Source organism: Anastrepha obliqua, chromosome 6 (assembly GCF_027943255.1).
Source record: "Anastrepha obliqua isolate idAnaObli1 chromosome 6, idAnaObli1_1.0, whole genome shotgun sequence".
Lineage (NCBI taxonomy): Eukaryota > Metazoa > Arthropoda > Insecta > Diptera > Tephritidae > Anastrepha > Anastrepha obliqua.
The window spans coordinates 47,259,308-47,285,269 of NC_072897.1; the positions used below are offsets into that span (position 1 = coordinate 47,259,308).

At 39.2% G+C, this 25,962-nt stretch overlaps 1 protein-coding gene across 1 annotated transcript; it reads left to right on the forward strand.

Annotated features, from left to right (window-relative positions):
- The first annotated feature begins 14,697 nt into the window (after positions 1 to 14,697).
- Positions 14,698 to 24,315, forward strand: LOC129250472 (RING finger protein 11). Its single transcript, XM_054890097.1, has 2 exons — positions 14,698 to 14,733; positions 23,402 to 24,315. Exons 1-2 carry the CDS (start codon positions 14,698 to 14,700, stop codon positions 23,723 to 23,725), a joined length of 360 nt encoding a protein of 119 aa, XP_054746072.1. The 3' UTR covers positions 23,726 to 24,315.
- The last annotated feature ends 1,647 nt before the right edge of the window (positions 24,316 to 25,962 follow it).

Consider the following 25,962-nt stretch of genomic DNA (forward strand, 5'->3'; position numbering starts at 1 on the left):
GGAGGTAGTCCTTGCCTCTGCCGGTCAAAGCTGTTTTGTGGTGCGAAATGGTTCCTATTATAATTTGTGGATCTCGTGTATTTTTGTGACGGATCTATTTCCATTGGGTGGTGCTGTTGTCGGGGTGCTGTTTGGTTGTATTGAGCTCGAACTGTAAGTTTACGTAATCATTATGTATAATGCTTGTGATAGTGTAAGCGGTTTTTAAGTCCTTTATACTGTGGCTATAGAGGGTGCCGCTGAGATGCCAGCTGGCATTGAACCCAACCAGAGGTATTTCACTGCTACATTTGCCACAAGCGGCTCCACCCGAACTCCATCTCAGTTAGGTGCAATTAGTGCAACGCTGGTGAAACTTTCGGAGGTGCTCTGGCCTGCGCACCACCCGTGAGTGGACACGCGACTACGTTGCCCCCTGCTGCAGAGCTCTGCATCCGCAACCGCCCTCTGTGGCGCGGCCGCCCACCAACATCAGCCCACAACAACTTTTGCGGAACGCACAGCAGGACCAACGTAGACAACACCACGCGGCCCTCACCCCCGGAGTACGACCATACTCCCGAGGAGTTTAAGACTTCATAAAGTCTGCAACGGACTTATGAGTAAGATTGACGAGATAGTCGACTTCTTGAGCCGACATGATGTCAAGACAGATGCGGTCCAAGAGACAAAACTGCAGGCTAGCTCCCCCTGCTCACCAGGGACGGCTACAACGTGCACAGAAAGGATCGCGAGCAGACAACGGTGGTAGCGTTCATAAGGTAGTGGGCAATTGAAGCAGCTCGGCTGACATAACAATTGCTAGCGCTGGTCTGGCGACCTATGCTATCGCTTGCATCATACCTCTTGCCCATTATCATCTCGATCGAGAAACATGCAGACTTCGTTTCCGCGGATCACCGGTCATATATCAACTTTAACAAAACTGATTAGACCAGTTGCGCGGAATTTACTGAAGACACCTTTGCCGCTCTCCCCATGCCCAACGATGTACGCACAGGCGAACGCGCATTCCGTGGATCCTTGCATAAAGGATCTCAATTTGGAGATCCCACAACTGGTGATCCAACATAAGCGGACCAAATGGGATGAGTATCTGAAGTCCTGCAACTTCACCTCTGGTGTGAGCACGCTCTGGTCCACCCTTAGGTCCTTGTCGTACCCGACGAAACACAACGACAAGGTGGATACAACTGGTGGACTGTCCTAGTAGCGTTGAATCTAAAAAAGGCTTTCGACACAGTCCCTCCACGCTACTAGTTGACATTTTACAGTCGACACTCCCACCAAGGCTGAATAAGTGGACCGCGAACTACCTGACCAAACATCCAAACAGAGGAAAATAAAGCCAGGAGTTCCGCACCCTTGCTTTTTAACTTCTACATCTCGATACTTCCCCAACCACCAGATGGAGTCTCCCTGGTCTCCTACGCCGACGACTGCACGATAATGGTGTCGGGCAATGACATTGATGGCCTATGCTCCGACGGTTAACAACCCCAGAATATTGGGAGTTACCTTTGACAGCTTGCTCTCCTTCTCAGCGCATACAAAAGCTATTGGAAATAAGTACAGAGTCGCAACAATCTAGATGAGCTAGACGAAGACGACCGGTGATTACAATACACTGACAGGGCAAAGCTACTGCTACAACAATAACAAGGTGAGAATAGCGGTAACGCGGCTGAAGAACAACAAAGCCGCGGACGCCGACGGACTGACGGCTGAGCTATTCAAACACGACGGCGAGGAGGTGGTAAGGTGCATGTATCAGCTTGTATGCAAAATAAGGTTGGATGAAAATATGCCTGCCGATTGGGTTTACGTGTGCTCTGCCATAAGAAATTTGATCTTGCAATCTGTGCAAATTATCGCGGGACTAGTCTTCTAAATATCACCTACAAGGGTTTAGCGAGCATAAGGCTGAAACCCACCATCAACCAACTGATTGGACTACATCACTGTGGCTTTAGACCTGGAAAGTCCACAATCGGCCAGCTATTCACAATACGCTTAATCTTGGGAAAAACCCATAAAAAGAGAATCCACACACGATTTTTTCGTCTACTTCAGTGCTGCATTCGACAACACGAAAGTGACCTATATGCCGCGATGTCTGAATTTGGTATCCGCGAAAAACTAATCCGGCTATGCAAAATGGCGTTGCTCAATACCAACAGCGCCGTAGGAATTGGGCAGAACCTCTCCGAGCCGTTTGATACCAAACAAGGTTTCAGACAGAATCGCTGCGTGACTTTTTTAACCTCGTGCTAGAGAGGATCGAACTAACCGCAGAACTTAATCGCTCATGCACAATTTTTTTTAAGAGCGGAAAATTGTTGGCGTATGCCGATGATATTGATATCATCAGCCTTAACAGCCACGTTTTTAGTTCTGCCTTTTCCAAACTGGATAAAGAAGTAAAGCGATTGGGTCTGGTGGTGAACGAGGACAAACCAAAGTACGTCACTGTTGGCAGTTATGATTTCGAGATTGTAAAAGACTTCGTGTAGTTTGGAACCAGCAGTAACACTGATAACAATATCAGCCTGGAAATCCAACGTAGGATCTCTCTTGCCAACAAGTGCGACTTTGGACTAAGTAGACAATTGAGTAGGAGTTCGAGTAGACCTAGGACCGGTCTTATAGTATCATCCCATCTCACTGTGATGGGTTTTGAGCAGTTCTGTTGTCCAGACCTGGTAGCGGCTGACGTGTGTCATAGGGGTAGACGCGGATGGTCGAAGTTTGTGATTGCATCTGCTTATTTTCCTAACGATGCTCTGGAAGGGCCACCATCCGGGAAGTCCACTAGTCTCGTGAGGTACTGTGAGTAGCGCAATCTGGGCTTTATCCTATGTTGCGATGCTAATGCCCAGCATATAATCTAGGTCAGCAGCAAGTGCAATCGACGGGGCTCTCGGCTATTCGAATTTATCGCGAATTATACATAAACATGGGGGCCAATCAAGAACTGGACATTCCTTGCCGAAGATTCGTGCTCAGACCACAGGTACATTGTGTTTCAGTGTGGCGAGGAGGACAAATGCCATTGCCCTCTAGAAGCCCCCGGAAAACCAGACTGGCAGAAATTTAGGAGGGTGTTGCGGGTCCTTGACGTGATGCCATCAAGACTTTGGAAAGAACAGGGGATTTAGGCGGCTGTTGAGAAACTCAACGCTGCCTTAACTGAATGTTTTGAGTCAGCTTGTCCAATTCGACTTCTGCTGGGCCAGACTCCCGCAGTATTGAGTGACACGGCGAAATTGAAGGCGCAGCGTCCGTGACAGCAACCTTGAAGAAAATCTTCTCTGCATGCCTGGCACTAGGCTATTTACCACGCTCTTGGTGAGGGTCACCTTCATCTCAAAGGTTGGAAGAGATGACTACACCAGCCCCAAAAGTTTTTGACCCATCGGCATGACTTGATCGATCTTCTGCTCACCACTTTAAACGACTCGGAAGTCTACGCACAAGCATTGCCTGTTTGGTAACAGGCCCTTCGCTTATAAACATTTTCAGGAAAGTGCAGAAAATTCTGGATATGATTGACACTTAGTGCTGTGCGAATGGGCTATCGGCAAATCCCATCAAGATTGGTATTGTCCTTTTCACCAAAAGGAGGAAGCTTGATGGACTCGTTCTGCCTAAGCTACAAGGAGTCATAATCCAAGCAAATAAAATATCTTGGAGTAATCCTCGATAGTAAACTCCCCTGGAAATCACACGTTGAAACAAAGACATCCAAAGCACTGACAGCCTTCTGGCAGTGTTTTTGGAAAAACGTGGGGTCTTTCCCCTAGCAAGATCCTATGGTCCTATATCTACACGGCTATGATAAAACGTATCTGGATAAATAGACTTCCTCTCGTGGGAGAGAGGGAGACTACAACGTGCGGTGGCCATCAGTTGCGTCAGAGTTTTTCCGACTACTTCAGGCCTACTTAGATTCTCTGGTTAGTCTACCACCACTTGATGTTTTCTTCCAAGGAGAGGCCTTGAAGGCCAAGCTGCGCTCATGGCCTTAGGCAGCCCCCCAACCACTCCAAGGGTAGGCGAGACCTGCAAATCCAGGCTGAACTATGTCGGTAGACATAATAGCCTGATGCTAACATGGATCCCGGGACACGTGGGTATCGTGGGTAACGAGATTTCTGTCTTTTTAGCCAGAATGGGTCCTCAGTCCAATTTTCTTGGCCCAGAGCCCGTTTTGCCACTCTCTTCTGCGGCTATCACAGCCACAGTTAGCAAACGGGTTAGTTTAACCCACAAGCGAGCTCGGCTGGCTGAGAGAGAGGCTGCAGATGGACAAAACTGATGTTACCGTTTATATCCGATCGACTGTCGCAGTTCCTCCTGTCACTTAGCAGAAGGGACTGTAAATAGCTGGTTGGACTGATGACGGTCTACTTTCCATCAGCGAAACACATCTCAGACAGTGCACTCTGCCCAGCATGTGGAGAGGAGGATGAGACGGCGGATCACTTTCTGTGCTTTTGGCACTGATGTGTTAAGAAACGACCGCCTTGGCTCCTTGGCACCAGATTTCTTCTCAGATTTCTGCGGAGGGCGAATAGATTGAAAGAAAATTAAAAAGGGAATCCGAGTGCGGTACAATAGATTTAATTGTGTCTGAGTGGTGTGCTTGCTAGTCTGTCCCGACGAAAAAAAAGGCAATTGAACAGTAAAGTCCTCACTCGATGAACAAAAATAACACTCTACAAGGCTCTCATCATTCTAACGTAAGGCGCAGAAGCGTGGACGCTGAGAACATCGGATGAAGCGTCGCTTGGAGTGTTTAAGAGAAAGATTCAGCGGCTACGTTGGCTGGGTCATGTCGCCCGAATGAATACAAACTCTCCGGCTCTGAAAGCGTTCGATACGGTTCCAGTTGGTGGTAGCAGGGGAAGAGGGAGGCCTCCTTTGCGTTGGAAAGATCAGATGGAGAAGCAATTGGTTTCACTTGGTGTGTCCAACTGGCTGCCTCTCACAAACAAACTAAACATGCTATATTGCTAAAACCATGAACATATCTTCGAGACGAGTATACCCACATAAAAAAAAATAATAATCGAAAGTCGTATATGCGTAGTCTGCAATATTTGAAAACTCACCTTATTTTTTGAACACACCTCGTATAAGGTTAATGCGAGAAATAATTTTATTAGGTGTTTACTCAATCTGCTACCTCCATCAATACTGCAAATTGAATAATGTGTGAGAATTCAAATACTGTACTTTTCTACTACTTACGTCTAACAACAGGGATGCATTTAGAAAATGGTGAGCAAATGTAGACCAAATTACTCCTTTATATAACATAGATAACTACGCTAGAGAAGTAAGATTTAGGCTAGAAGTAGCACATAAAAGAGCTCGCAATATGATAGATATAGCTAAAATTAAGCAAAAAACATTTTATGATAAAAATAGTTTAGATCACAATTTTAGCATAGACAATTTAGTTTTACTTAGGAATGAAGTGGCCCATAAACTGGAACCCCAATATTGTGGGCCTTATACCATTAAAGCAATAGATAATAAAAATAATGTTACTATAGTCGATAAGTTATCTTTAAAAGAACAAATAGTTCACAAAAATAGGCTTAAGATTTATCAACAATAAGTAGTTTTAAAGACGCGTCTAAACTTAGAAAATTAGTACAATATATACATATACAATATATAAAATTAAGATTACTCTTATGTACATATTTTTATTTTAACAATTCAATGTAAAAGAATGTTCATACACAAAAGTTGTATGCGCATTCTTCTGAAGAAGGGAGGTGTAGTATGATTATAAGTCGGATATGCCTTAACATTAATATTCATAAACATTTATTGTTTTGTTTTGGTTTTAAAATAATTTATTGTCCACTTATGCATTCACTTTGCTCTGCCGTTTAAATAGTATCATATTTCTTAAAAGGTTCATTACACTTGAAACTAAATGCAAACATAGCTAACGTAATTCTTTTATGTGCGGCGCGTGAATGCTAGAATCATATTACATAAGTAAACACCGAAAAATTATTATTGGTTTGCATTGACTCAAATTCCTATAAAAACGCTTGTACGTAGTATGTAAGAAAGCAGAAATAAAACAATTGCTTTACAAGCTGGATGCCCAGCTTGAAGTAATAATAAAATAAATGAAATCAAAATTATTTTATAAATTATTTCATTACAGTCCTCGTCAAGAAAATTAGGCTTTTGGGCGGCTCACGCGTGTGGGAGAAGGAGGCCTCCTTTGCGTTGGAAAGATCAGATGGAGAAGCAATTGGTTTCACTTGGTGTGTCCAACTGGCTGCCTCTCACAAACAAACTAAACATGCTATATTGCTAAAACCATGAACATATCTTCGAGGCGAGTATACCCACATAAAAAAAAATAATAATCGAAAGTCGTATATGCGTAGTCTGCAATATTTGAAAACTCACCTTATTTTTTGAACACACCTCGTATAAGGTTAATGCGAGAAATAATTTTATTAGGTGTTTACTCAATCTGCTACCTCCATCAATACTGCAAATTGAATAATGTGTGAGAATTCAAATACTGTACTTTTCTACTACTTACGTCTAACAACAGGGATGCATTTAGAAAATGGTGAGCAACTCAAATTTAAATGGTAAAATTATGTAGGCTGAATATGTTTAACACGAACATTCCCGAAACCAACGGAAATATTCGATTCGTTTCTAGGAGAGCTGCTGTAAGTAAATGGTTTACGCCAGGTGGATTGCCTGCTGCGTTCACCGATTCTATCTTCACACGTTAGGCAGAAAATAATTTTTACGTATACCGTATGTTGTTTGAAAAATTTTCCTTTACATTTCAAAGTGACTACGGGTGTTAGTCCATCAGAACCTGGATGTATTTCAGTTGTGCGCGATAGAGCAGCGACTCCGCTCAGCTATAATCTACGCTAACGCTGTCATGCTATCACTCCAAAAGACAATAGCCTCAAGACACCTTTACAAAGATTTCACTACTTTGCCAGTACTGCCCATTCATTTCCCTTTTAAATGTATTGTCTCCTTGTAAAGAATTATTATTGTACAAATTACCTTCATACGTGCAATAGCGGCAGAATGCGCAACGCGATGACTGCTTCGCCGCCAAGCACTCTAGAATGTTCTTTAATACAAAAAACTATTTATTTCATACACATAAGCGCGTATATTTCAAAGCAAGTCTCGTTCATTCATAAAACGAGCATACCATACCTTCTCCCACACGCGTGAGCCGCCCAAAAGCCTAATTTTCTTGACGAGGACTGTAATGAAATAATTTATAAAATAATTTTGATTTCATTTATTTTATTATTACTTCAAGCTGGGCATCCAGCTTGTAAAGCAATTGTTTTATTTCTGCTTTCTTACATACTACGTACAAGCGTTTTTATAGGAATTTGAGTCAATGCAAACCAATAATAATTTTTCGGTGTTTACTTATGTAATATGATTCTAGCATTCACGCGCCGCACATAAAAGAATTACGTTAGCTATGTTTGCATTTAGTTTCAAGTGTAATGAACCTTTTAAGAAATATGATACCTACTATTTAAACGGCAGAGCAAAGTGAATGCATAAGTGGACAATAAATTATTTTAAAACCAAAACAAAACAATAAATGTTTATGAATATTAATGTTAAGGCATATCCGACTTATAATCATACTACACCTCCCTTCTTCAGAAGAATGCGCATACAACTTTTGTGTATGAACATTCTTTTACATTGAATTGTTAAAATAAAAATATGTACATAAGAGTAATCTTAATTTTATATATTGTATATGTATATATTGTACTAATTTTCTAAGTTTAGACGCGTCTTTAAAACTACTTATTGTTGATAAATCTTAAGCCTATTTTTGTGAACTATTTGTTCTTTTAAAGATAACTTATCGACTATAGTAACATTATTTTTATTATCTATTGCTTTAATGGTATAAGGCCCACAATATTGGGGTTCCAGTTTATGGGCCACTTCATTCCTAAGTAAAACTAAATTGTCTATGCTAAAATTGTGATCTAAACTATTTTTATCATAAAATGTTTTTTGCTTAATTTTAGCTATATCTATCATATTGCGAGCTCTTTTATGTGCTACTTCTAGCCTAAATCTTACTTCTCTAGCGTAGTTATCTATGTTATATAAAGGAGTAATTTGGTCTACATTTGTGAACTGCTGAAACATGTTTGGTGTTTTTCCAAAAACTAATTCATACGGACAATAGTCATGTATGTTACTGTAGAAGGAGTGGTGTTAAAACAGTATGTGAAGTATTGTAGCCACTCATCCCAGTCGTTTTTGTCAATCGATATGTAAGATCTTACGTATTGATTGAAAGTTTTATGTGATCTTTCTATTACTCCTAGTGTTTGGTGGTGGTAAGCAGTTGAATTAAGTTTCTCTATTTTTAGCAATTCCATAGCTCTGTTAGTATTGAATTTTTGTATTCTGTACCCATTTCCGAAATGAACGTCTTCATTGGACCGTAGGTAAGAATAAACTTTTCAAATATTGCTTTCGCAACTGTCTTGGCATTTTTGTCTTGGATGGGTATCGTGACTAAATATTTTGTCATGTCCCATATTATTGTGACTCCATAAGTATTGCCATTAATTGTTGTAGGTAGTGGGCCTATTGTGTCTACAAAAACGGTATCAAATGTACCTGTAGGTGTTGGTGTTATAGTCATTGGGCTTTTTAAATGCTTTGTTATTTTGGTTTTTTGGCATTTTTCGCAAGTTTTTACGTACTTAGCAACATCTTTTGACATTTTATTCCAGAAGTAATGTTTTTTAATTTTCATAAGTGTTCTGAAAATTCCGCAATGACCACCTTCTATAGGGTCATCGTGGTATCTTTTTAGAATGTCCATTACAGTTTTAGCATCATTAACGTGGGTCACCTCATTCAGTAGCGCTACTTTTACTTTATTTAATATCATATTGCCCTTATTTTTAAAATCATTAATCGAGACAAATTCGAAAATTTTCTCGCTAGGTGCCACTTGTAAATTATTAATGCCATATTTGTCGGCCACTTCGTCGAGCCTAGAGAAGAATTGTCCTAAGTCAATTTTCCCATTAACAAATAAGTCATCAATTTTTATATATGCCATTATAGATTTTCCTCGTTTGATGTAACATCGTGTGGGTGTAATCTTTAATTTGTTGTATTTCCTGACGTCAGTGTTATTAATTGGGACATATATTTTTCGACATTGATCTAGTCACTATTTTGTATATATTTTGATTCTTTTCATTTATTCCTTTTAAGTCATTGATTGTAATGCGAGACAATCAAGTCTCATTCGTGTTAGTTTTGAACTTGGATTCTTCATTGAGAACAGGTAAGACAGGGGTCTGTGATCGGTTCTAACTAAAAACTTAGTACCATAGATATAAGGTCTGAAATGAGTTATTGCCCAGTGTATGGCAGCTAACTCTTGTTCAATTGTCGACTTGTTGCTTTCTCCTTTTGTGAAACTTTTGGAGGCATATGCTATTGGTAAATGTTTTCCTTCATATTCCTGAGTAAGTACTGCACCACACGCGTATTTGCTTGCGTCTGTTGTTAAGCAAAATGGTTTTTTAAAGTCGGGATATTGTAACAATGTAGGACTCATTAATGCGTTTTTGAGGTACACAAATGCATCATTGCATTCTTTTGTCCATTCGAAAGCAACTTCCTTTTTTGATAACCTTGTTAGGTGTCTTGAATATTCAGCGAAGTTTTTAATAAACCTGCGGTAGTAGTTGCAAAAGGCGACGAACTTTTTTGCACTATCTCCGTCTGTGGGTGTATGATTATTTTTTATTACCGAGTACTTATTGTCGTCTGGAAGTATCCCCTTGTTTGTACATTTATGCCCGAGGTAGGTTACTTCATGCATAAAAAATGAACATTTTTCAGGGTGTAATTTTAGATTATGTGTTCTACATAAATCGAAAACATTTTTCAAGTTTGAAAGCATATGTGTTTCAGAGCAACCAAGGACTACTAAGTCATCCATATATAAGAAAGCTTGCTCTGGTTTTAAACCACTGAAAGCAATTGTCATCATTCTTTGGAATGAATTAGGTGCTACCTTTAAGCCATATGGTAGTCTAGTAAATCTGTATGAACCGTTGTTGGTTGAAAAAGATGTTAAATTTCTTGAATTTTTATCAAGTTCTATTTGATGAAATCCAGTCGTTAGATCGAGACATGAAAAATACTTTGCCCTTCCGAGTTGGTCTAAAATGTCATCTATTCTCGGTAACGGGAATTTATCTGCAATTAATTTTTTGTTGATTTGTCTGTAGTCGATTACTAATCTCCATCTTTTTTCAACTGAGTTCGGTAGAGACTTTTTTGGTACCATTAGTATTGGACTATTGTATTCTGAAAATGATGGTTCGACTATTTTGTCTTCTATAAGTTTGTTTACTTGTCTCTCAATTTCATCCTTATGTGTGTGGGGTATACGGTAGTTCTTTATGTATACCGGCTGTTTTCTTTAACCATTCACTTTTGCTTATAAAAATTATTTGTTGTTATTGTTTCTGTTTCTAACCCAAATATGTCGCTGTATTCGGAACATAGGTTTATCAATTGTTTTTCATTTGTTTTAGGAAAATTTTTTCTCAATTTGTTGAGAATATCCGTTTTTCTTTGTGCATTACCTGCGTCATTGTTTATTATGTCGTAATCAGAAACATTTTCAGTTAAAATGGTGTTTTGCTTTAAAGATACTGTATTATAATTTGTATTTAAAATGCGGATATAGGCGTTGTCAGATTTTACCAAGGTATTGGCTATAAATATTCCAGGGTGTGGTTCTTGATTTGGAATCAGTGCCTCATCCAAGGTATTAGGTAAGTTTATTTTTCGTATAACTTCTGACCTTGCGGGAATAATTATTTCGTCGTTACATGTTGTTGTTATTGGTATTTCTATAATTTGTGTTAAATTGTCTGGTCTCAGAATTAGAGCATCGTAATTTTGAGTAAAGTCTAATACACAATTGAATTTTTTCATGAAATCCATGCCTATTATACCATCACATGGGATTGGAAAGTTATGTGGGATAACGTGAAATTTATGTGGAATTAAAAAGTTCATAAATTTTAAATCAAAAAATATTGCAACAATAGAACTGATTTTGCCTTGCCCTATACCGCTTAATGCTGCAATGTGTTTTGTGTTTATTTTTTGAAAAGTGGATTTATTGAATTTTAAGAGTGATATATCTGCACCAGTATCTACAAGTAGTGTAATGTTTGTATTTAAATCTGCTATTTTAAGTTGTACAAAAATGCTAAAGTTAAGGTTAAGCGTATGTATCTTAGAGGAGTAGATTAGTTTTCCGAGTTGTTTTCGTCTGATTTGGCAGCTCGTACATTGTGTGTCATGTTCCGGTTGAAATTTGGTCTGCCTTGTCGGTAACGATTTCTATTCTGATTATTATTCCCTAATTTATCAAAATTTGAACGATTTTGATTTCTGGGGAAGTTGTTTCTTCTTTGGAACCTTCCATTTCTTGCAAATCGTCCATTGAATGGTCGTTGACCAAAATGTAGTATTGTGTTTTGTTGTCCTGTAGCTTCAGTACAGCTACCAATGAATTTGCTTATCGCATCGTTCATATTTGTAAAATGGCCAGCTTCCATTATTAATTTGACCTTTTCAATGCTGCAGTTTTTGGTCAATGCTTTTACTGCAGTTTGTGTCGAGTATCTGCTTGCAAGTTCTGCCGACAACCCATCTGTGATATAGGCACTTTCTAAGGTTTTTGTAAGAGCTTCTATCTCATTACAATAACTATTAGCTGGTTTGTTGTTCTGTCTGATACTCATTATTTTTGCAGCTAATACTTCTACCGATTCTTTTTTAACCGACCTGTTAAGTTTTGTAATTATTTCAGAAATTGTTTTTTCTGTGTCTATGAGATTTCTGGCATTCCCTTTTAATTTTGTTTTTGAGTGAAACAGCAACAGTTTCGTGCTCACCCTTGATCACTTCAACTAATTTTAAGGAATCTAAGAATGACCGTAAATTTTCCGGTTTACCATCGAATTCAGTCACTAGCTTTGCAGCCGTGCTGAGAAACTCCACAACTGTTTGTGTCATTTCGCCTTCTTCTTCTGATTCTATTTCTGAATTAGTAATTGGACAATCTGTTTCCTCAGAAACTGCTTCAAGCTTTGTTACTAGATTAGCTGGTAGGTTTTCAATAATATTTATTGAAATTTTCTCATTAATCGAATGAGATACTTCTTGTTGGATGTTGTATTTGGCTAATACTTTTACTAATTGATCTCGTAGTTGCCAAAATATGTCAAGAGCTTCTTTTTGATGATCCTTTGTAAGTCGCTCGAAATTTATATAAGTTAAATTTCTAATTGATTCTAATGCTAACACTAAATTTTCTAAATGTTTTTTAACTGTTTCCTGCTTTATTTGTGTATTTTTATTAATGCATTTAAACGATTTTTTTAAATTTTCTTTTTCTATAAGTAAAGTTTTATGAATTTCGGACCATTTGTTCATATTTTGTCTAACTCATTAGATCTACTCATATACTTTTTCTTCAATTTTTTATTATGCATAGCATATAATTTTAATGCTCATATCAATAAGGTTATGACCGTGATTATAATTAAACAAATTTCGATTAAATTTAAGCCAGTATTAACGACTACTTCGTTTACTACATTGGCATTGGGTTTATCAACTTTCGATAAAGTTTTTCCCATTACTGAAAAATTAGCTATTGGGGACCTTATACCGTAAATCAAATAATTTATAATGTAAGGATATATAATTTATAAATTTTGTTTTTGCATTGGATTTATATTTATTTATTTATTTTTTTTATTTTTTTTTTATTTTTTTTTATTTTTTTTTTTTTTAAACGACAATGTGTGCATAAACATTTTGAAAAATTTTGGTTTTACATTGGATTTATATATTATTTATATATATTTTTTTTTTCTGCGAGCGGTTAACGCTTGTCAGCCTATACTGTCTGCGTGTAGCACGCACAGTTTTTTTTTTTTTTTGTTTTTCTGCGAGCGGTTAACGCTTGTCAGCCTATACTGTCTGCGTGAAGCACGCACAGTTTTTTGTTTTGTATGTATTTATTTAATCTGCTTACGCTGTTGCAGCAGGAATTCCAATTTTGAGATGCGTTCCCAAATGGAGCAAGCCTTGTTCCAAGGTGGTGGTGGCTGAGTGTTGACTTCTCGTAACAGATATATAATCTCTCGTTTAATGCGCTGGGTATAGCCGCCTCTGCGCTTTGGCTTCTTTACGATTGGGATGACTATTTCGGCTGGTTTCTTTATTAAATTATTTCTTCTCCTATACTCCTCAATGGAGATAGCTTTCGGCCCTTCTGTGGTCATCTATCTTCTGGTCTATTGGCCAGACCAGGAACTTCTACGCAACTGGCAGATCTTATCGGCTGATCAATACCAGGACTTTGGAATTAGTATTGCGCTTTCCGCCACTTGTGCAATAAAATCTTAGCACCAAGCAGGACTTTGGAATTAGCATTGCGCTTTCCGCCACTTACGCAAAAAATCTTGGCACCAAGCTGGCAGGATCGCCATGTAATGAAATAATTTATAAAATAATTTTTATTTCATTTATTTTATTATTACTTCAAGCTGGGCATCCAGCTTGTAAAGCAATTGTTTTATTTCTGCTTTCTTACATATTACGTACAAGCGTTTTTATAGGAATTTGAGTCAATGCAAACCAATAATAATTTTTCGGTGTTTACTTATGTAATATGATTCTAGCATTCACGCGCCGCACATAAAAGAATTACGTTAGCTATGTTTGCATTTAGTTTCAAGTGTAATGAACCTTTTAAGAAATATGATACTATTTAAACGGCACAGCAAAGTGAATGCATAAGTGGACAATAAATTATTTTAAAACCAAAACAAAACAATAAATGTTTATGAATATTAATGTTAAGGCATATCCGACTTATAATCATACTACAGGACAATCAATTTTTGCCATGGGAAGTGCCGGCATCTCCGTATATGACAGATCTCTCAAAACTGACACTTAGATGTCAGTAATGAATATTTCCTAGACTGTACCTTTTTTTATGTCATCTGTGGAGTTGCCTGAGCTCCCATCGGGCGCGTCCCAGGTGGTGGATAGGGAAGCAATGACATCACATGAGTGGCCTTCCCTGATGGGGTGGGTTCAACACTCGGGTGATGACTCAAAGTTGGCATAGAATCAGAGTGCCATCCGTGAACCAAACTGCCTTGGGAGTAGTCCCGAAAAAAACCGAAAAAGGTAATGGAAAACATTGGCTGTATTACTCCAGGTGGAATCCACACAAGTGGCAATCCACCCGCCTCGGCGGCAGAGGCATGTATTCTGGAGGCCCCAATCATTACCCAAGTCTCTCAGCTCTATGAGCGAGAGCGCATCCTGGAGGAGACGGGGTTTGCTATGGTAATCTCCTCTCCTTCAGAGTCTGAGAAACATTTCATTGTTTCGGAGGGACTGAGTTGTGAGGTCTCTTCGGTGGCTGCACGACCTCCCAAAGAAGGCGGGAATTCGAAGAGCGTGGCAAGGAGGGAGAGAAGAAAGCGGCGGGCAAGGCTCATGCGGGAGAAATCCTCATGTGGCTCTACCGGCCCTTCTGCGTCTGTTTCTTCCAAAATGGAAATGACACCCACGGAAGCTACCAAATCCTCGGTAGGCACGGACGCTCCCTAGCTGTCTCGCTCTCGAGGTAAGCGGAGAAGGACGGTGGCTGAAAGCAGTACACCTCCCTGCCCTGCGGTTGCTGCCAATGGCCGAGCCACGACCCCCCAAGGTACGAGTGCGGTCTTGGCGGCAATCAGTGGGGCGGGAAAAGGTTCTGTTGAGCCACGTCCCTATCGGCGCCTCGACAAAACGTCCAGCACAGCTGTCTGCCCGGCGAAATCTTCGTGAGTGGAGGATGGGGAGCTGGACTTTCGCCCAAGCACATCCAAGGGTGTTGCCAAGCCATCCTATAGTGAGAAGGCTGCTGGCCCGTGACCTGTGGCTGTGATGGGTAAACTGGGGCCTGACCATAAGCTGACGGATTCAGAAGTCAAATACTGCAAAAGTCGGCTGATGCGTCAGGTTATTGCCTCCGGTCCTGAAGCCATCGCGAAGGGCTATGAGACAAAGGACGGCACCATAAAGGTGACTTGCGCGTCTCTGGCCAACTTCGAGTGGATCAGAACCGTGGCCTATAACGTGTCCCCCATGGGGACCACTCGTTTGGCAGTCTACAGCGAAGAGAGTGTACCCCTCAGGAAGGCCATCTGTATTCCGGATCCAGACCTGTCTACGGCGGATGTCCTATCCTGTCTACGTGCCCAGAATTCGGGCATCAGCATGAGGCTTTGGCGAGTCCTCTCGTACACCAACAGCAAAAACCGGGAAGGAAACGAAGGAGCTGCTCTTGTGGTGCGAGTGGAGGGGCCGAGTGTTGATGTCATGGGCACACGGTATGGGAACCGTCTGAGTCTCTTCTTTGGGACGGTCAGCTTTCACGTTTTTCCCAAATAATTGGCTCGGACGGTTCCTGTAGCTACCGTCCCTTGACGGTGACGCAGATTAACTTGCAGCATTCCAAAGCCGCTACTGCACTACTAAGTAGAAGACTTACCCAGCTGCACACATTACCCCACATAACAACAGTGCAAGAGCGCTGGGTCTTTAGGGGCCGTCTCTGTGGCTTAAGTGCGCTGAAAGGGGCCACTTTATTATATGACAGGAGTTCGAGTAGACCTAGGACCGGTCTTATAGTATCATTCCATCTCACTGTGACGGGTCTTGAGCAATTCTGTTGCCAAGACCTGGTAGCGGCTGAGGTGTGTTACAGAGGTAGACGCGAATGGTCGAAGTTTGTGATTGCATCTGCTTATTTTCCTTACGATGCTCTAGAAGGGCCACCACCTGGGAAGGCCACTAGTCTCGTTCGGTTCTGTGAGCGGCGCAATTTGGGCCACAAGACTTCGAAAAGATCAGGCCATTGAGGCGGCTGTTGAGAAACTCAATGCTGCCCTAACTGAATGTTTTTGAGTCAGGCTGTCCAATTCGACCTCTCCCTAACCGGACTCCCGTTCCTTGGTGTCTCGATTCCACCTCCAGATGTTTAGGCGTGAGTCGAGAAAACTTCTAAACCGGGCCCTCAAGACTAACCTTGCTGAGGACTGGGAGCGATACCGTGATGTTCAGAAGAACTTCAACAGGCTTAAATAGCCTCATATAGGGAATTCTGCAGCGGTATTGAATCTCTAAGTGACACGGCGAAATCGGTTAGGATCCTGAAAAGGGACCCAACTGCAAAGCTGGGGTCACTTAGGAAATCTGATGGCTCCTTCACGGAGCGGAAAAGTGAGACACTCAGCTTGCTGATGGAATTGATTGTAGGTTGCAATAATTTGCTTTCTTTGTTTTTTTTCTTGTAATTACTTAATTAAAATTTATAAATTTTTTCTTGTCGATGTTTTACTGCCCTTTAGTTTTCTTTATATATTACATTTTTTGGATTTTTGTTTTTTTGAATTTGCATGAGCGAACCGAAAATGCTTTGCGCCGCTCTAAGCGGATACATACCTGCTCAACTCACTTTTGACAGTATGTGTAGCTCTGCTAGTAGGCACGGCGTAGACCGGGTGCTAGTAAATTGGATTCGTTCGATGCTGGCCAAAATTATCGTTTCGGTGCGAGCAGAGGAAGATCTGCTGGTGTCATCTTGGGTTAATAGAGGCTGCCCCCAAGGCGGTGTGCTGTCTCCATTGCTCTGGTGCATGGTAATCCATCCTCTTCTCACCACCTTAACCGATTCGGGAGTCTACGCACAAGCATATGCGGACGATGTTTCTTGTTTGGTAACAGGCCCTTCGCTTATGAATATCTGCAGGAAAGTGCCGAAAACTCTGTATCTGATTGCCACATGGTGCTGTGTGAATGGGCTATCGGCAAATCCCTTCAATATTGGTATTGTCCTTTTCACCAAAAGGAGGAAGCTTGATGGACTCGTTCTGCCTAAGCTAAAAGGAGTCACAATCCAGCTATCCAAGGAAATTAAACATCTTGGAGTAATCGTCAATAGTAAGCTCCTATGGAAATCACACGTTGAAACAAAGACATCCAAAGCACTGACAGCTTTCTGGCAGTGTAAAAGTGTCTTTGGGAAAACGTGCTATGATAAGACCTATTATCACCTATGCATCAGCGGTCTGGATGAGTAGACTCTCTCTCTCGTGGGAGTCAGGAGGACCTTATCGAGACTACAACGCACTGTGGCCATCTGTTGCCCCAGAGCTTTTCCGACTACTTCAGTTCCGGCATTAGATGCTCTGATTGGTTTACCACCACTTGATAACAAAACTGCTCTTGGAATGCATTCATCTGTGTTTCAAGCGGAGGTGTATGCAGTTCAAGAAGCGATGAACTTTGTTGTGGAAAAGCGATGGAGAGGCAGATCTATATGGGTCTGCAGCGACAGCCAAGCTGCGCTCATGGCCTTAGACAGCCCTCCAACCACATCAGGGGTAGTCAAGTCCTGTAAATCCTGGCTGAACTATGTCGGTAGACATAATAGCCTGATGCTAACATGGGTCCCGGGACACGTGGGTATCGCTGGTAACGAGACCTCTGACTCTTAGCTAAGATGGGCTCTGAGGCCAACTTCTTTGGCCAAGGTTAGCAAATGGGTAACTACCACCCACAAGCGAGCTCGGCAGGCTGAGAGAGGCTGCAGATGGACTAAACTGATGTTACTTGTCATGTCCAATCGACTGTCGCAAACCCTTCTGTCATTAAGCAGAGGAGACTCCAGACGGCTGGTTGAACTGATGACGGGCCACTTTCTGTGGGCGAAGCACATGGAAAGGTTGGGCATCTCAGACAGTGTACTCTGCCCAGCTTGTGAAGAGGAGGATGAGACGGCGGACCACTTTCTGTGCGTCTGCCCCGCCTTCGCTTGAATCAGGTTTGAGGTCCTTGGCAGTGATGAGTTAAGAAGCGACCATATTGGCCCCTTGGCACCACAAGATCTACTCAGATTTCTTCGGAGATCGGGTAGATTTAAAGAAAATTAAAAGGGAATCCAAGTGTAGTACAATGGACTTAATTAATGTCTGAGTGCTGCACTTGCTAGTTGTCCCGCCAAAAAACAAAATTCATCTGTGACATTTGTCAGGAAGACTGATGTACAACTTTACAGGATACAACATCGCGTTAAAAATATTCAAATTTATTATGAAAATGGTCAAACTTTATGAATAGCTTATCGGAAAGGCGCGACAGCTCTTTAAGATTGTTGAAACTTACATTCTGTCAAGAAATATCGGAAATTGTTCATTTAAAAAGCGTGCGTTCCTTTTCCCAAAACTTAAATTATCACTCCGCGGACGCCACTTTGAGTCGATAGAGACCATTAAAGAGAAGCTGAAGGAGCTGAAGAATATCTCTTGAAATGCGTTTAAGAGGTGCTTTGATGACTAGAGTAATCGTTGGCATATGTGTAGTGCTTCGAATGGCGCCTATTTTGAAGGCGACAAACTAGATGTTGCGAATATTGCTGCTGTAACGCAAAGTGTTGCTGGTACAACCTTAAACATCGATATCTCGACATTCTCAACAATTAGACATTCATGAATCGACTGTTTGGCGGATTTTATTTGGAGATGTGCTCATGGTGGATATTTAAATGGTGTCATCTTTCACATATAATTATTTAGAGCCGCATTTAGAATAAAAATAGTGAAACATGAAAGAATCAACATTTTTAGGTTCTCTTTTAACAAGGTTACGCCTTCGATATATTGTACTGTTGAAGGTTTCGAACCCATTCCTTTTTGTTCTCTCATCTATATATATAAATGTGAAAATCTGTCCCTATATTCGCTTAAAACTCGAGAACGGCTGAACGGATTTATCTTATCTTGGTCTTGAATTATTCGTGGAGGTCTAGGGAAGGTTTAAAAGGTGAGAAAAATTCGAATAATTGCCGGGAAAATGGTCAAAACGTGGACCCGGGTAACCTTTGGTTGTGTATGTGCAATATGGGTATCAAATGAAAGCTGTGGTTAAGTGCTTTAATACGGGTTAATTTTCATACCTATTGATGACTAGGGTCTCGAAATATATGCCAAAACGTGGACCCGCCGTGTCTTTAAACCGAATTAAACCAAACTTACACACATTGTTAAGTAGGTATTGAAGATGGTTTCCGTATAGTTTGAATACCTATTGGTAGATAGGGTCTCGAGATATAGGTCAAAACGTGGACCTGGGTAACCTTCGGACGTATATATACAATATGGGTAGCAAATGGAAGCTGTTAATGATTTCTATAGTATAGACTATTTTTCATACCGTTCCTTTGGTTGTGTATGTACAATATGGGTATCAAATGAAAGCTGTTGATAAGTGCTTTAATCATACTTATTGATGACTAGGGTCTCGAAATATATGCCAAAACGTGAATCCACCGTGTATTTGCCCAGCGAAGCGGGCCGGGTTTGCTAGTACTAAATATAATAAATAATTCATTAAAATATATCTTCACGCATGGGACTATCCAATTAATAAATAAATAATACAAAATAGCATATGGGCTGTAAGTCCTGGGTCTAACAAAGAAAACAGTTTTTTTTGCCTTATCATCAAAGTAATGTCCACCAAGAACAACGCAATAAACCACTTTTGTAGACCGATTTATCTTTTGCCTCAAAATAGTCCTCAGTTTCAGCGATAAGCTCTTCATTCGAAAAAAGTTTATTACCAGCGAGCATTTTTTTTAGGTCTGCGAACAGTCAGTAGTCGCTGGGATCCAAATCTGGCGAATACGGTGGATGTGGGAGCAATTCGAGGTTCAGTTCATGGAGTTTGCCATTATTTCCATTGACCTATGAGTCGCTGCGTTGTCTTTTTTTTGCCATATGCGAACGTTTCTTTGCAATAACGCTATAAATAAAAAATATTCACTGTTGATGGTAGATATTTCTTGTCTCAAGATATTCGATGAATATTACAACACGCATCCCCCAAAATAGCGAGGCCGTAACCTTTCCACACGATTGTTGTGCTTTCGGGTGCTTTGGATGAGGTTCAGTTGCTGTCCACTCAGATGAGGATCGTTTTGATTCCGGAGTGAATTCGAGTGTCACAGATCGACGCAAAAATCGATTTATTACGTTTAAACATGGCAAAACTCCTCTCAGAATCATCAACACGCTCGTCAACAGTGAGCAAACGCGGCAGCCACTTTGAACAGAGTCTTTGCATAGTCAAATGCACATGCAATATAAAGCTAACAGGTTGTTTTGATGATGATGTCAGCTAACTCACGCAATTTCACTTTTCATTCCATTCAAACGATTTTGAGGATTTGCTTTTTATGTTTTCTGGGGTTAACGCCTCATTTGAACGTCTACTACCTTGTGTACCATCAATTTAGCTCCGACCACATTTGAAGTCAGCAAGTCATCGTTTTATTGTTGTTTCTGATGGAGCGGAGTTCCCGTAACACTTTTCAAACCATTGCTTCGCTTGAACAGTATTTTTTCCCATCTAGAACCGGTGTAAAATTCAAACACGAAATTCGTTTTTATCTATTGTTTTGAAAATAACAAAAGTATTATAGCATCACTCTTAGCACAACAACTCATGCGCTAATGAATAGAATATTATGAAATTTTAACATCTGTCTTTTTAAGGTTAGTACTAACTGAAAAATATTATAGGTAAATGCAATAAATTAGTGCCATCTATGTGTTAAGCCTGGGATTTTTCTGTCCATGTGTTAAGTATTATAGCCGTGAAGTTAAAAATTTATTTTGAAACAAGAGTGCTGCTTTTCGTTGCTGTAGTGTATCTATGTTTACATATATAATACATTTTGCTTATAGCAACGAATTCGACCAGTTTTAGCGAATGAAAAATGTTGTGGACGCAAATATAGACGTATTTGGTAGGTACTGTTGGAATGCTTCAGAAAAAAAATTTCAAATCTTTTTTATAGTCCTTATTTCATCAAAACTATAAAAACTATTAAAAAAATGGGTTTTTGGTTTAATCGCATTCTGGTTCTCTAAGAAACATACTTTTACCGAAATTCTTCCATTTCCCTATTTTTGGCCACTTTTTTTTGGAGTCGTAGCACTGTATCTCGGTTATTCTTTCTTTTAATTCTTGTAAGAGCAAAGCCAACGTTGCCTTGGATGGACTGTGTGCCCCTGTTATAACGCAATCCACCTAAATATCACATACCAGCACTTCTGAGGCTAGTGGCCAGACGCATATCTAGCAAGCTGTTGTAGTGTTCTGATAGAAAGGGAGTCATAGGTCGCAATTTTTAATTTACATATTTTTATAGGATTCGTTACAGATTCTCTCCAAGAGATATTTTGAAGGCGTTGGTGATCAGGGTTTACAGCAATTTGTCTGAACATTTTTTCTATGTCGGAACTGATATGTATGTAGTTACTTTATGCATGCGCCAACGAAGCAGTGGGTTTGGAATAAGTTCATAGGGCTTTTATATTTTCTTTTATTTTACAACGATTTGTTTGCTGTTCGGCAAAGGACAAGTAAAAGCATTCATTCGATAAAACTCTTTCTGCTCTGCAAAACTATGTTAATTGTATTTTTGAGTTATTTAATTTTTTATTAGTTTCGAGGCCTAGGAGGCAACAATCAACATTTTCGACACGTGCTCTTCTTTGCTTTTCATCGAGGTCAAGAAGCTGCAGAAGCAGTCCGGGACATTTGCGACGTGTATAGAGGTGTCATAGGCGAGTCTACAGCATGGAAATGGTTTGTAAATTTCAAAAACGGCGACCTTGACGTCGATGACACGTCCCGCAGCAACAGGCCTTCTGAATTCGATAAAGAACGTCTATAATCACCTTTGAATGAGAAGGGTCGCCAAACCAATCGAGAATGGGCGGAAAAAATGAGCTGCGATCATAAATCTATTCTCAATCACCTTCATTCAATGGGGCTTACCGAATCGTCACGGGAGATGAGAAATGGGGTTTGTACAACAATATGAAACAAACAAAGGAGTAGGTGGCTCCAGGAGATAGCAATAGATAGAATAGCATCGAGAATTATTGTTTTTTGTTCAAATAAAAGTCCTCGGTACGAACTTATTCCCCAACCTCATATTATGATATTTGGTATAAATCGCAATATAAAGCAGGTCCTTTGGTACTTGTTTGAACCATCGATTACAACACGCAAATTTGTGCTTGTACTACTAAGATTTTCTGCGCCATGGTGTGGCAAATAATATGAAAGCCATATGCCCTAATGTTTGATATTTTCCCATAAATTAAGCAATTTGTAAGCTCGGTTTTCTGGCAAACACCTGCTCCATAGTTTCCTAGTTTTTGGTACTTTCTCCTGAAGGGAAGCAGTACAATATATGTTATTTCTTATGTGTGTCGAAATGAAGTGTTGTTCAGTGGTCATGTCTTCAGTAGAGTCCGATCTTTTGTTTGGCAGAACCGTTTAAACTTATCATCTCTATGGCAAAGATGTGTATTAATTGTTTTCAGACCAACCTACTACATATATGTTGACACAGGTTCAGAGATAACAAAATGAGTATTTTAGTAAATAAGTCCACATTCTGTTCTTTTTTGAGCTTCCATCATTAGAAAACTATACACATCAGCACCTAAGATGAGATCTATGGAGCGCGATTAGAAATATTCAGGGAATAGAGTAGAGTAGTGTCATCTGAACTAAACTGTAGTGGAATAAAACCTTGGATGAATCAATCAAACAAATATCACCTTTATGCCTGTTAAATTGTCATTATAAATAAGTTTTATGACTGTGACGCCAGATAAATACGTCACCACTATGCTTTGGATGTCAAATGAGGCAAATAATAAACAAGAAATATTAAGCAAGAAGCATTAAAAGGCAATTTTGCCATTCGTGATAAACTAAGGTACGTACAAGTATGTGCCTAGTGGTTTTTGTAATTAATTGAATTGCGCACTATTTAGTTTTTATATATGCTTTGGTATGCGACAAATCAGCTGGGAAGTGACTGATACTTAAGTATTTCTTAATAAATGTTCTTGCCATGAACTAAATTTCGGAAAATTTTCCCGAATAATAACTTTATCGAATTCGATCGGAATACCCCTACTACAATCACAACCAAGATGTGAATAGTGAAATGTAAACAAATATTAAAAACAAAAAAACGAGTTGTGTTCTGTTTAGAAAACGTGCAATACATCTTTGATATGCACCTTGTAAAGTAGAATACACAGATATAGAATACTCAGATATTTTAAATTGCTCTCACTTGCTTAACTGTTTGAAAATAATTTATATGTTCTTTATTTTTCAGGAACTTCTACAGCCAGTTTTCTTTCCGTCTCCGTCGGTCAGACGTCCAGCATCGCATTTAACAGAGGAAGAACAAGTCAAAATCGCGAAGCGAATAGGCCTAATCCAGCATTTGCCCATCGGTACATACGATGGGTCTACAAAAACACGAGAATGTGTAATATGCATGGTTGATTTTTGTGTTGAGGAGTCGGTGCGATATTTGCCATGCATGCATATATATCATGTGCACTGCATTGATGATTGGCTCATGCGCAGTCTAACATGTCCCAGTTGTATGGAACCGGTAGATGCAGCTCTCTTAACAAGCTATGAGACAACATAACGTCTACATCGTCAATATATTTGATAAAGATTTCACAAGTAGAAATATTCCCTCTTATTTTATGTACTATAATATTAGTAAATAGTATTGAATTTATAGAAATACTATAGTGCATACAAACTACTGATTGAATGTTAAATATTGCAAGGCAAGTGTACGTATTACGACATGAACTAGTTAAAATATAATTATTTAGAAATTTTACACCGATTGAAAAGGAAGGCGTAATTAATTACTTTGCATATTTTTTTTTATTTTTTACAAAATATCTGTTTAAAAATCCCTGATAATTTGATTGGTGTATGGATCAGGATCAGTTTGTTTAAGATAAAGCCACTAGTAAAATTTTCAAATCATAAGCGGCAGGCTTCCATATTTTGTAGTTATGTAGAAGAATTGTGATGAATCTAAAAGTAAGAAAATATTGTGTACGGTGAGCAAAGAGTTGAACGTGTAGCGAAAAAATGTTATTACACGTGTTGACAATCTCTACTAGGATATTTCTCCTGACTTCAATTGTATAAAATAAAAAAATAAATATGAGATGAAAACAGAATAAAAATTCAGAAAATATTTGTGCATGTATTGTATATATCTGATTTATTCGTTCTTTTCTTGCTATAACTGTATAAATTATCTCATGTTATATTGTATGTGGGTCATTAATTTTTACTGGCGCTCTTTTATTATTGTCATATTTTAGATTGCTTTAAACAAGTGTGTATAAAATTAGTCGACACGTACATACTTGTATATTGCGATGAAAGAAATAGTTTGTAATATTTTCAAATTTTGGCAACATATGTACATATGTATGTATGTATATCTTACGCCCTTCTTAGATTGAAAACTTGCTTAGACAACGGCTGTTATTAGTGGTTGTAGAGAAATCCGATCCGATTTGTCCAATTGAAAAAAATCTTTTATTTTATTGGTGCATCCATTGTATAACTTCGCATTAGATTGTGAAAATTGAATTTACTTGCTTTATGTCTTTTGAATGTTTAAAACGGCAATATTTATTTCATTCACAACATAGTTCTGTATTCTGTCGAATTCAAAAAGCTTAACACTTTTAAATATTTTAAAATCAGATAATTCTGGAAATGTACATCATAAATTTAAGTAGATAATCATATAAAGCCTCAAAGGCTCCAAGAAACCGCTGCCATTGTTCTCATTGGAGATGAGGCAAATAATAAAGAAATTTATTCAATAAATAACTTACTACACTGCAAAATAAGTTTTGTGTAAAATGCGCTGGTAATCACAAAACTATAGAGAGTGTGTTGTAGAAAACAGCAGCAACATAAAATGCGCACTTTACGGAAGCAAACACACAGCGAGCTACAGAGTATGCACGATGTACAAAGCACTCAAAATCAAACAATATCCAGAGCAACGTACAAAGAATTGAATGTTGATAAGCAGCCCTCAGATAATACCCTTTAAATCGGCAAATTGATTCGCATTGTGTCAAACCGACAAAATCACATGTTCAAATTACATCTAACAACCCACAATAGAGCGTGACAAATTCTGAAGTAACATCAAAGAATTAAAGGAAATGATGAAGCAGGTTTTCACACAAATATAAAAAATAATGAATATTATAACATTACCACACTGACAAAAAAGTCAATGATGGCACAGCGGTAATAATCAGGCGAGACATTAAATGCATTGAATTAGAAAAATTCAACAAAGAAAATATAAAAGTGTGTCAATCGAAATTGAAGACGAAGGCAATAATTAAAACAATTTCTGCTGTACTTATATGTATATTACCCTCTAAAATACATAAATTCCATATCACATTACTAAATAAATCCGTTTTTGACGTCGTCGACAGTGCGAGCGCCATTATGAAAACCACTCAACTAAGCATTTGTTCCTCGAGTTATAACATACCTGCATACATACAAGAAAAAATCAAAAGCAAAAACCACTCAACCAAACGCTGGCAAATAGCAAGCCTGCTCATTGACAAAAGCAAACTGAATGCCACAACTGACATCAAATAAATGATATTTGATCATAAAAATAAAAAAAAGAGGTTGTCTGTAAAGTCGGTTTACTGACGATAGTTTAACGTGACAACGTCATAAGAAAATACTGATGGAATTGTTGCAATTTTCAAAACAAAATTTTAATTTTATTTGTTTGATAGACATTTTGTATGGATATAGAGGAGGAGGTAAATGGAATCGCAATGGAATAGGTCAAGTTACTTTACA

What these genes read in the sequence shown, in the direction of transcription:
- LOC129250472 (XM_054890097.1), top strand. Translation starts at nt 14,698, where the DNA reads ATGGAAATGACACCCACGGAAGCTACCAAATCCTCG. An exon ending in CGGAAGCTACCAAATCCTCG is followed by an intron (nt 14,734 to 23,401) that starts GTAGGCACGGAC and finishes TTTATTTTTCAG; the next exon opens with GAACTTCTACAGCCAGTTTT.